Raw genomic sequence first — 11,864 nt, 5'->3', positions numbered from 1 at the left:
CTACACGACCCAGGTGAATCAATAGGAAGCGTGTTAGCAGATCTCACCTGTGTTCTGTTATTGAAGGTAGCTAGCATGTCCCCAAATATCGGCCCAATAAACACACCTCCATCATAAACCACATGACTAGAAACACTTGGCTTCAAACCAGTGAGCTTTTCAGCAGAGACCTGGCAAAGAACAAAGAATTTAAGTTTCTTGTCCATTTGTGTCCTGTGATTTTAATTTCCAGTAATTTTCCCTGTGTAGAATATTTACAAGACATCAAATAACTCCTGGAAACCTCTTCTCTCAAGCTTCTTCCATGATTCTTTTCTCAAGGTTCTACCATGACTCCTGTTCTCAAGGTTCTTCCATGACTCCTGTCTCCAGGTCTAAACCTTCATTACCTAAAACTTCACAACCCCTCCCTGTTCCTGGCCTCAACTTTCAGGAGAAAAACTGAGGCAGAGAGATTCAAAAGCCAGATTTACAAAAAAATCAGGAATATCATTTGGAATTAGACCTAGAAAGAGCTCTGAACATCTGCTTCTCCAAGACATGACTGTGTGGAACAAGAGTCTGTGCTACAGCTGAAGATGCAGCTCAAGCTTTTTTCACCATCCAAGGTGATGTGTTGAGCATGAGAACTCATTGCTTCATCAAAGATAGTTTTAGACTTTTAGAAGCTAAATATACAAAAAAATGGGTTTTCTTTTGGGGGAAGTATGCATCTCAGTCTGAGTCCTTACTCAAAAAAAAATGCTTTTACTCAAAGCAAAACTTAAAATAATAAATTTTGGGATAGGAGACAGTGAACTGAACCTTCATCTGAGATTTATGAGAACCAGTTGTGAACCCATACAGAATAGTTCTCAGAAAAAAAAATACTTTCTAGGCCCATAAATGATGCCACAAGCCTTTACTGAGCTTCGGTTACTGTACTGAAATATTAATGTGATTATAATAGCTTCCATTTTGGCATAGCAGTCCCATTCTGCAGAACTGCAAAGCACAAAAATTACATTCTAGCCTCCTCATTTTGAAGCAGAGACTCTGAAGATGTAACTCTTCCTCCTGTAACTGCAATGCCTTTTTAATCATCTCATCTGGAATTTGCTTAAGCTGCTGTTCCTGACAGGAGGACACTTAGCTCAAGGTCCTATGGGTGTCTGCATAAAAACAAATCAGCCAAGTCCAAAAGACATTGAATTGGGGTTCAAAACGGGTGCTAGGAAAAGGAATTACTGTACATTGATAACATTGGGCAAGTCTCCAGTTTTTGTTTTCCAAGTCAGCGTCCAGATGTTTTCATAGCAAGAGTTTGAGTCTTTGGTCACGATGAAGTCACTGGTGTTGAAGTATGGAGCTGTAGAGTTATCTGTGTTGTCTTGCAAAAGCTTGCGGAGATGGTGGGAGGAAATGTGCACTGAAACATCTGCAAAAGACATGAGAAAAACATGGATATTCTCATCCCTAGGAGAGCACATCCACCTGATTCTAGAAAAGAGAGATATTTCATTAGCAGTATGAGGCTGCTGTGGTCCAAATGTCTACACCTACCTAAAAGCAGGGTATCAAATGTCAAAAGATCTGCACTGTTTAATAGCTTAGAATAACCTAGAAATGTCTCTCCAGTTGGGACCATCAGAAATTTTGTCTAAGTAATACTTTTCATTACGTGTAACCTACATTTTTGGAAGAGAAAATTTCAGTTTTCTGAAAAACTGAACTTGAAAAAGTGCAGTTCAAGTTATGTTCCTTCAAAATGGAAAGGCCAGAAACTCCCTAATGAGAGGGGCATGGGGGGGGTAAGGCCAGAAACTCCCTAATGAGAGGGGTATGGGTCATCCTCTCAAGAAGACTTTGTGGAGTTCAAGCCCCAATAAATGGAACTGATGGTTTATTTCTTCAGATATAAACAGCCACAGCCCTTCAAAGCTGCAGATACAATAAGCATCTCTATAATTTTAAAAGATGATGTTCAAAGCAAGGCACTACTGAGAGAGTTCTTTGAATTCCTTCAGCCATTGTAGGAAAATCTAAAGTTACTACACTTAGGGTTGAGATAATGAGAGAATCTGAACAAAGTATGTTAAAATAACCTTGTTATACAAATTTTATTTTCCTCTTTTGGTATTAAATAATGCCTGTCCACAATGTTCACCAATTTGCTTGCATGGTGGTCCTGTGTTAATCCTTCTATCCTGCCTGTGTTCCCTGGGATGAGGTTTGCCATCTCTGGGAAGTGGGTCAGGGGTCTCGTCCTGTGTCACTGGGTGATGGCAACTTATCTGATTGTGTCACTGGCTATGAATTCAAACATTATGTGGCCTTGTTGTTTTTCAGTGATCTCACCTAATCTGTGGGTGAGATGGGGAGGAGACTCTCAGGTTTTGAGAATTTTGGCTATTCTTGGGATTTCCAGGCCAGCTTGCTCTCGGTGCTATACGTTTTGAATGTTTGTCAAGTTTTGTTTAGAGTTATACAATTCCTCTCCAAGAACGTCACCCAGAGATCTGTCCCAGGGCTGGATTTATGAGTGACAGGGTGTGGGGGAGAGTATGGGGAAGTGCCTAGGCCAGTGGTCATCCCCAATGTTCTGGAATTTCACCCCCAAACAAGTACTGAATCCAGCTCTCGGTGCTATACGTTTTGAATGTTTGTCAAGTTTTGTTTAGAGTTATACAATTCCTCTCCAAGAACGTCACCCAGAGATCTGTCCCAGGGCTGGATTTATGAGTGACAGGGTGTGGGGGAGAGTATGGGGAAGTGCCTAGGCCAGTGGTCATCCCCAATGTTCTGGAATTTCACCCCCAAACAAGTAATGAATCCAAATAAACTGATAAAGCAACTACAAAAAGTGTGTTGTGAACCCAGCAATCCCTGAGAAATGCAAATTCCAGCAATGTCTTGGTGCCTTGCCCATGCCTATCAAGTGCTCCTCAACACCATTCAGTGCCCTCAGAGGGAAGAGGTCTCTAACCATGAAAAAAGTCCAGCAGATGCTGCAGCTGACCTGCAGAACCAACTTGCACCAGTATCAGTTGCCCCAACCCAGAAGAAAAACACAAAGAAAACAGTCCATGTAGTGGGGGATGACGATGAACCAGAGACATCTTGAGAACAGGAGGAAGAGACAGAGGTAAACCCATCTGGGCTGATGGGTTGTGACAGGATATTGCTGCTCAGGTAGAGAATCTTTCTATGAAGGTACATCATGTGGGTGGCCACGTACCCAAGAATCAGGCCACAGAAGAACATTGAAAGAACCAGTGTGTGGATCAGGCTGCCAAGATGCCAGTGGCTCAGGTGGACTTGGACTGGCAGCATAAGGGTGAATTATTTTTAGCTCAGTGGGGGACACCTCAGGCCACCAAGGGAGAGATGCAACATACAGATACAAGAGGATCTGCCCATGGAACTGGCCCTGCTCAACCACAACTGCCACGTGCTGTGGAAGGGGATAAAGTCCCTGTAGTGCACCTGGAGAACATATTGGGGAAGCTGCTCTGGGTGAACCCTACCTCTGGCAAAGGCAAACCCACCCATGGGGTTGCTGCTGCTCAGGGACCTGGGTGCACCCGGTGGGGGATGCAGGAGGATGGGGAAGTCCAATGTGTGCCCCAAGGGGACTTAATTCTGGGGGGAGAACAGCCAGGAAATTAAACTGTGTGTTGTTAACTGTTAAATAGCTGCTGGGCGTGGTGGAGATGGTATCGAATAAGTGGTGGAATGTCCTGGTTGGGCTGAGGTGGGGTTGGTTTTACCTGGAGTTGGGCAAGAGCTGCAGCTGGACAGCCAGCTGGGAGGTTCTTTACTGCCACGCTGACCCCGTGCCCATGGCATACCTCTTGTCTTGAAGGACATCAAGTGCAAAGATGTAGCATCCATTGCAATAGGTTTAACCTGCCAGCTATACCTCAAGAATTCCCAAGGTTCAATATTGGCTTTTCTTCACTTGGTTCCCTTGGTTTTCAAAGGAAATCCAGCATCTGTACTCGAATCTTCTCTTACTTGATATCACTTTATTGGCCAAGTGGATGGAAAAGGTTCCTCCAAGAGGTGGGGATGACTTCTGCAGTGTCTGGATGGTGAGGCTGACTCTCACATCCTCCGTGGAGACGTCGAGGTAGCCACGCTCCTTAGAGCCTTCCCCAAGCAAAGCACCCCTGTGTGACAGGAAGGGTGCACATGAAAGCATTAGCAGTTAGGACCCCCACTTGTGACACCCCCATGTCACCAGCAGCAGAGGGACACCTTTGGGAATAACACTCTTGAGGAATCTAAGGAGAACACATTCAGAGCTCAAACAATTGAACACTCCCAACTTATATCTACCTCATGTAAGCAATGTACCCAACAGAAAAGGATAGAAAACCACCTTTTTTAATTGTGGTAGCAGAAATTATTCATATAGCACTAAGCACAAGCAAGTCCTGCAGTATTTATAATAATTACAGCAGTATTTTGTATTCAAGCTGACACAAAACCCGATTTCTAGAACTTAAAATTTATTTTCTCACTTGCTACTGAATTCTTTTTTCAAAGGAAAAAGACTCTGTGGTACAATGATGCCACCATGTGGTTCAGTGTCTGGATAACACCTAAAATCTGAGACCTCAGCCGTGGCTTCTGCAGAACAAATTTCAAGAACACAAAACCAAAAGGACCACTGAACCTTCTCGTTTGATACACAGCTGGTACCTCAAATTTTAGCTACTATCCCTGTCCTGAGAGCAGCAAGCTGTATCTCAACACAACGTGTTGCTCCATAAAGAGAAAGAGCCAGGTCTGAAGATACCCAAAGACAGTGATCAATCCACTTATTTTAAAACCATGAGCTCACTTCTGTTTTTATAAAATCATAGAACTTTTGGGGTTGGAAAGACCCTTAAAGGTCATCGAGTCCAACCCCCTGCAGGGAGCAGGGACATCTGCAGCTAGAGCAGGGTGCTCAGAGCCCCGGCCAACCTCCCCTGGGATGGTGCCAGGGATGGGGCAGCGACCACCTCTCTGGGCAGCCTGGGACAGGGGCTCAACACCCTCAGGGTCAACAATTTCTTCCTTCTCTCTAGTCTAAATCTACCATCCTCGAGTTTAAAACTACCATCCTTTGTCTTGTCACAACAGGCTTTGCCAAAAAGATTATACCCATCTTTTTTACCGGCCTCCTTTGAGTACTGAAAAGGCACAATAAGGTCTCCACGTGTCTTTTGATCACTCCTGGACTATGGGTTGCTTCTTCATCTCCAGCTACAGGGAATATCAGTAAAAGGTAATAGTCTGAGGGCTGTATCAATCTGGAAAGTTTCCTAGTGATGTCCTTAACCAAGGCCTCATGGAAGCAGCACAATTCCCCTATGTGGAGGGTCTACCTGGCACATTGGACCCTTTATTCCTTTCAGAAGGGACTTGCCTACGATGACCTTTCTTCCTTATGGAGGTGGTCCTGATATGGGGGCTTGGCCTTTCTGACCTTGGAGACACTTCTGGTGTAGATGGACTGTCCTCCATCCTCCAGTGACTGGCCTTCCTCATGCAGACCCTCATACCTGTTGTACAGAGGAACCTGAAGGAGGAATTCTTCAGTCTTCCCAGGTCACATCACACCCTGGTTCCTCTTACACCTTCCTCTGTGAGATGGAGAAGCCCACCAGTGCCAAGCACTTTTTTTTTTCCACCTTGGTGACAGATACCACAATCAACCTGCCTCTAATCCTCCTTTTGATAAACTAAACAGAATGAGCTTTTACAGAATTTTTTCTCTGCCAATATAGCTCTTAATGTTGCACTCTCTGATCTGGTATTCCTATGGCTCTGCCCCCTCTTTTGTGGTTGGGACTTCCAGAATAGAAACCTTCTCAGTAAACAAGGACACAGAGTGGACTTCCATTGCCTGACATGGTAACTGGTGTCATTCAAGGTGCTTGGGAGCATCTCTGGCTGACCTCCATCCAGTGTTCCAGAAGGGCTTAGACCTCCTTCTAGCTGTGCATCATACCTTGGTGGCCCATGCGTATTTTATACATCCAGGTTAGCTGAAACATCTTGAGCACCTCTGGTTTGGCAGCTGAATCCCACTTATACAATGGAACTTCAATACCAGAGTCAGATCCCTTCACTAAGATGTCCACAATATATGTTCAAGATCCTGTATGGTGAGCAAAGCTGATGTGCACAGTGATGTGCTGAGAGTTAATTAATTAGGTTAATTAATTAGAACTGCAGCCCATCTACTGAGTACAGACATCTCTGCAGGATTCAGTAGTCTAAAATTTGAACACAGGTCACTTGGAATACCTGGAGAAGACAGCAATGAAAGCACAGGGACTGCACCAACCTCCAGTCTTAGCCTACACTGATTCTCATATCCTGTCTTAGATGACAACGAGCTCCTGACCTGTCAGAGGGCACTGCCAGAGGTATTACAAGGTACTGAGATAATCTACTCGCTGTCCCTACCTTAGGGAGAGAAGGGGCAGACTTGCACCACAGCCAGACACCGTCCAGGACACATTGTAAGTGGGAGAAGACCCCACCACAGATACTTTTTCAACTATCTGTCCACCTAGCCAGGGTGGTTTGGGATCCCTCTGAAAAACTGGAAGAAAAACAGCAGAAGCATTCATCAGAGAAAGGGGAACAGCAGCCACTATGCCTAAGTTATTGTCATTTCATAACTGGAAAAGGATCTGTTTGGGGGTTTTGGAGGGTTGCTTTGTTTTTTGGGTTTGTTTGATGCTTTGGGCTTTTTTCTGGGCAAGATCACTGGAAAGTTCTATTTGTAGAAAGACATTTTCAAGTAAAACAAGAATATTGATGTTGGGCAATTTCTTCTTGATTGTTTTCACACACACATAAAAGTTCAAGAACACAATTTTTTTTGACCCTGTTGTGAAACACCCTTTCCCTTTGAAAAGGTTTCAAAACCAGCCCCATCATTAAAGGTTTTAATGGAGTGTGATGGAAAGAGTAACAGAATAATAATAAAAAAAGAGGATTCCTTTACCAGTCACAGCTCTGTCTGCGATGACAACTTCATCAAGGTAAAATGACTCAGATGCTTCTGTTTGCAGCACAGGGCTCAGCAAGTCTACCTGATGCACAAACACTGGGGAGCTGGCAGGGAGGTCCTGGAGGAGAGGGGAGCGATTCACACACCCCTTCCAGAGGTCAGTGCAGGTGAACACCCAGCTGGAAGACACCAAGGTTGTGTCATCTCTCTGTGCCATGAGGTAGTGGCAATAATTGACTCTTGAGGTGGTTTGTGAGGCTTCCAGGTAGCATCAGGTACTACTGATGTAACACTCATACACCAGACACTTGCTCAATGGCTTGTGATCACTCTCTACACGTCTCTGTTGGGTTTCCCATAGTGAGAAATAAAGCTTTAGATCTCTGCTTACGTGTCCTCCTCTGCATCACAAGAGTGGGATGTGGGCATGACTACTGCTGCTTTCCTTTTGGCAAAAACACTATGATAGCATCAGTGACCTTGAGAGGGGTCAATCCGGAGATCAGGTCTCTTGGAAATACTAGATCAAGCCTCCCAGCTCTCTCCACCATGTAGTAATTCAGTCCAAAACTGAATTTGCACACACACAGTCCCTTCACACTTCATCACATGTACCCAAGCTGCCAAACTCACTTCCTGAAGTTCTTCAGATACTCCTAAATTTAAGTCTACCTGCCCTTAACTTTACTTCTAATATCAAATGCTTTCCACACATGTATTCTAAGCAAAACAAATCAAAGACTACACCAGCGTTCAGAACTTGTGTACTGATGATCTCATAAGTTTCCTGGAGAAAAAAGGAATTACCTCTGCCTCCCTGCAGAAAACCCACTGACTGTTAACCAAAAAAACATTAATGTCCTCAGAAACTTTTTGATGTGTTTACTAGTGAGAGGACAAACCCTCCATCTATGCATTACTATGGTGAGATAGTGCATATAAGAAGAAACATGCAGGTTTACTCAGTACACCCCCAAAAAGGCTAGAAGCATGTTGCAAGGACAGGTTTCCTAGTACACCTTCTTACTATGGAAAATGTCATCTCTGGAAAGTGCCTGGATACCTTTTAGAGACAGTTTCATTGAAGTCCCACAGGCAGGTGAGGTTCCTCGTCACTGCACATAAAGAGATGTTGGTGTAGGACACTGAGATGTGAAGGATGTTGCTCATGTGGCCTTTATGTGCAAAACACACCTGCAAAAAGGGGGGAAAAAAAGTTCACAAATCAAAAATAGGTAAATTATGGAGTAAAGTCTGTAGAAAATATGTTCTGCTCAACACTGGTGGGGGAATCTTTTGCTCGAGGTCAGCAATAAAGCCCACCCCTTAAGGTCAAATTGCTTTGGATAATACCTGGAAGAGATGATGCATATCATGACCTGTAGTGACATTACATAGCCTGAAACTATCTCCTTAGGTCTCAGGTTTTGGGACAAACATGGGTGGGAAACACCAACAGGGATTTCAAGTATCTGGAAGGGAGGCTTGGAGAAGGAAAGAAGACTGGAGGAGGAGTTTGTGAGATTTGGAAGGTACAAGGTTTGGAGTGGGTGTCAGGCAGGGAAATAGGACTGCAAGAGGTCTGTGAAGGGAAACTGGAAGGGCTACAGGAGGCTTTGGGGAGGAGCCATCCCCTCCTGCCTCCTTCCTTTCAAACCCAAACTCTTTGTCTTCCCCAAGGTGGCAAAGAAAGGGGGACAGAGTTGAAATCAAGACCTGATTCTTATTAAAAGTAGGTGTAGAAGATCAGCAGAAAAGTGAGCAAGACCCATAGATAAGAATTTTTTTCTTTGGTCAAAAAGTGCTCATCCCTGCATCTTCCCCTTTTCCCAACACCATCCCACCTTTTCCTTTCCCTCAGCAAGGGTGGCATCCCCAGGAGCAGACAGCAGGCATATATGCTAGACTATATCTATGTCTCAAAGATCTCAAACTATCCACCCAGTCAATACAACACACTCTGCTTTGTCCACAAGCATTGTTCAAAGACACGATCCTTTGTGGATTTGGAGGAAGTCCAAGCATACCAGATGATGTTATGTTGCTGATTGGACTCTGAGTATTGAGTCCCCAGTGCAACCTGCTCAAGAGCAGCCACTTACATGGGTGGTTTTAGTAAGATCATATCTTGGTAGAGTTGGTGGGGATGTTTTCACCAGCTGGCTTGGTCTGTGAAGACTGAACCTCCCACAGAAAGCCTCCGTTCCACTGACAATGTGTCCTGTGGTAATGACATCCTTCTTATCTGACAGAGAGAGGAAAGCAAGAAGGCATGAGAGGCTTGAAAATGATTCAGAAGCCACCAGTACATCCAAGAGATCCATCAAAATGTAAGTAGTAGATATCCAAAATTAAGTCTTAAGTGTGCTCCTGCCCAGATAGAGAGTGAACATCCACAGGACAATTGTTTCCCAGGTTAAGGATGCTGAAAGACAAGAGGAAGGACCATTAGATTACTGTTCTGATCATAAAACTTCATGACTGTCTTCAGCCACGTAGAGTATGTGTGACCAAATCCATCCTTCCTTTCCAGAAAACACTCAGGCAAAGCTGGTAGATAATCTATAAAGCAATGGTGAGTCCACCCTCCCCTTTGGGATGTTTGTTCATTGGTCTATCAACCTGGCTGCTGAAAAACTAACAGGATTTCTTGTCTTCCTAGTAGATAAAAGTTTTCCATGACTATGTAGTGACAATTCACCTTTTCTTCCAGTGAGAGAAATAAAGCCTGCGAAATGAAGTTAACAGCAGAGTTTAAAACACAGATTTGGAAGGAGGTTGCTGTGGTTTTCTGCCCAATGGGTGTTGGACCTGTTGAAATCTTCCCTGGAAGAAATGCTGGATGTCATAGTTTAGCTGTGTTCAAGGGGAGATTGGGTAAATATAGGGAAGGGAGATTCATTTTGAGGTAATTCAACTAAAAAAAAAAACCATATTACACTTAGGAAATTAATTGAGCTGAAAATACTTCATATTTAGGGGGAGTTAATGATGAATTATTACACATCATCATCCAGTTTTTACTCTTCCCAAGGCATCTATTTTGGTGTCTGCTGAAGAGAGGACACTGTGCTAGATGGACCCCAGGTCTGAATGTGTGGCTGTTATTTCATCACAATTTCATCATTGCTCTGCTGCCTTTTCACACTATCTACACTTTACAATCATCAACAAAAATTCAAGTTCTCCTTTGTTCTACGTTTTAGGCACCAAGACTTATTCTCACTGTACTATTAAACTATCATTGGCTTTTAACTCAAGTCTTTTTTCTTTTGTTGGCAGAATCACAGACTTGGGATCATATTAAGAACATTCAGTTATTTTTACTTTTTTTCCCATAAAGCTTCCCTCCCTGCCCAACTAAGGTTAATTTTTTCCCCCATTTGAAGGAATCAATCATCAAATATATATATATATTACTTGGTAGGACCTGTTCCTTTCTCTCCATACTGAAATACAAGAATGCAATATGAGGTCTCCAGGCAATCATCTCCTTTTTGGCATAAGATAAGTATGCTGTTATTCCTGTCAGATATAGAATCACAGAATGCTTTAGATTGGAAAGGACCTTTCAAGGTCTTCCAGTCCAAGCCCCTGCAGGGAGCAGGGACATCTAGAGCAGGTTGCTCAGAGCCCCATCCAACCTCATCTGGAATTGTTCCAGGGATGTGGCTTCTACCACCTCTCTGGGCAACCTGGGCCAGTGTTACTGGAGTTCCTTTCTGATGTGTGCAATACCTTTTATGTTAGAAAACTATTATTGATAACTCTGCTTTTTTTTTAGAAAAACAATTGATGTGTTACACCTTGCCTGACCACTCGAGTGTATCACAGATATTTGCACTGATTCAACCTTAGTCATCAAGAAACACTGAAAGTGAAGATCTCCAGAGTCAGAATCAGCCTTTTCCACAGCCTGAGCTATAGCTGTGGGCTACAGCAGATTTGCTTCCCCAGCAGACACATTGAAACCAAGTCATACAAGGTATTACAGAAAAAAAAAACTCACATTATTGTATTAATCATGTTTGTTTTAATATTAATTCCACAAACTCCCCCATCAGCATACCTACAAACAATGAATAGCTGAGAAACAAATAAATGTACTTAAACATATTAAAAGTGTAAATTTTACTATCATTAAAAGTTTAAAGTACCTTTATTTCAGAAAAGGTAATCAAGTCTCACAGTAAATATTGCTTATTAATTACAGAAGATCACTACCTGCTTTCTCAAAGCCATCATGGAAAAGGATCTTAGCAGAAGTTGGCTCAGTTTCACATTCTATTGAAAGAAGTTCCTCTATTGCTGTTTGCACCTTGAAAAAAAGAATTAAGAAAGTGAAAAAAAGTCCCAATACAACAGTGTCTGGATCCTATCAGCAGAGAGCTTCAACACACACATCATCACTAGAGTTTTCCTCAGCTAGGGACCAGAGGCAAGGCAGCCCTGTCAGTGTCTGATGACACTTACCTGGAGAGCTGTAGCATTTGTGGGGATCATCCTCTGCAGTGTGTTATTCCAGGAGATGCTGAACCACCCTGCACCAGACACAGACAACATCTGGCAAGCAAAGAAGTTAAATAAATAAATGAAAAGAGCTGCAAACTGCAGGAGATGCACAGACTTCAAACCTGGTCTCTTTTACCAAGGAGGATTTTACCACCATCTTTTGGCCTTTTTAAGCCTCTGTAAATCAAGAGTCTCTTCAGCTCCACTTAAACTGCTCGTCCTCCATGGTGTCTCCTGACACAAACCTTGGGTTCCTATTCTTAGATTAAGAGGAGCACAAAGGATGTATGTGACCTGTGCAGACATGTTAATGACCACAAATGGTCCATAAAGCTCCTGACCTGCAGCTATGGGG

At 43.3% G+C, this 11,864-nt stretch overlaps 1 protein-coding gene across 1 annotated transcript in view; it reads right to left on the bottom strand.

Annotated features, from left to right (window-relative positions):
• Positions 1-11,315, bottom strand: part of LOC103769660 (fibrocystin-like) — a gene marked incomplete at both ends in the record, with an annotated part of 28,403 nt that extends 17,088 nt beyond the window's left edge. Inside the window, 8 exons of the mRNA XM_008936881.1 lie at positions 48-170; positions 1,233-1,417; positions 3,997-4,151; positions 6,445-6,583; positions 6,992-7,176; positions 8,061-8,191; positions 9,100-9,242; positions 11,222-11,315. Coding sequence (XP_008935129.1) covers positions 48-170; positions 1,233-1,417; positions 3,997-4,151; positions 6,445-6,583; positions 6,992-7,176; positions 8,061-8,191; positions 9,100-9,242; positions 11,222-11,315 — 1,155 coding nt within the window. The remainder of the gene's footprint in view (positions 1-47; positions 171-1,232; positions 1,418-3,996; positions 4,152-6,444; positions 6,584-6,991; positions 7,177-8,060; positions 8,192-9,099; positions 9,243-11,221) is intronic.
• Between the last annotated feature and the right edge of the window lie 549 nt (positions 11,316-11,864).

The sequence above is a fragment of the Merops nubicus genome, unplaced genomic scaffold (assembly GCF_000691845.1).
Source record: "Merops nubicus isolate BGI_N331 unplaced genomic scaffold, ASM69184v1 scaffold1593, whole genome shotgun sequence".
In the NCBI taxonomy this organism is placed as follows: Eukaryota; Metazoa; Chordata; class Aves; order Coraciiformes; family Meropidae; genus Merops; species Merops nubicus.
The sequence above is the reverse complement of the archived record's forward strand: the minus strand, read 5'-3'. Positions and strand labels throughout refer to the sequence as shown.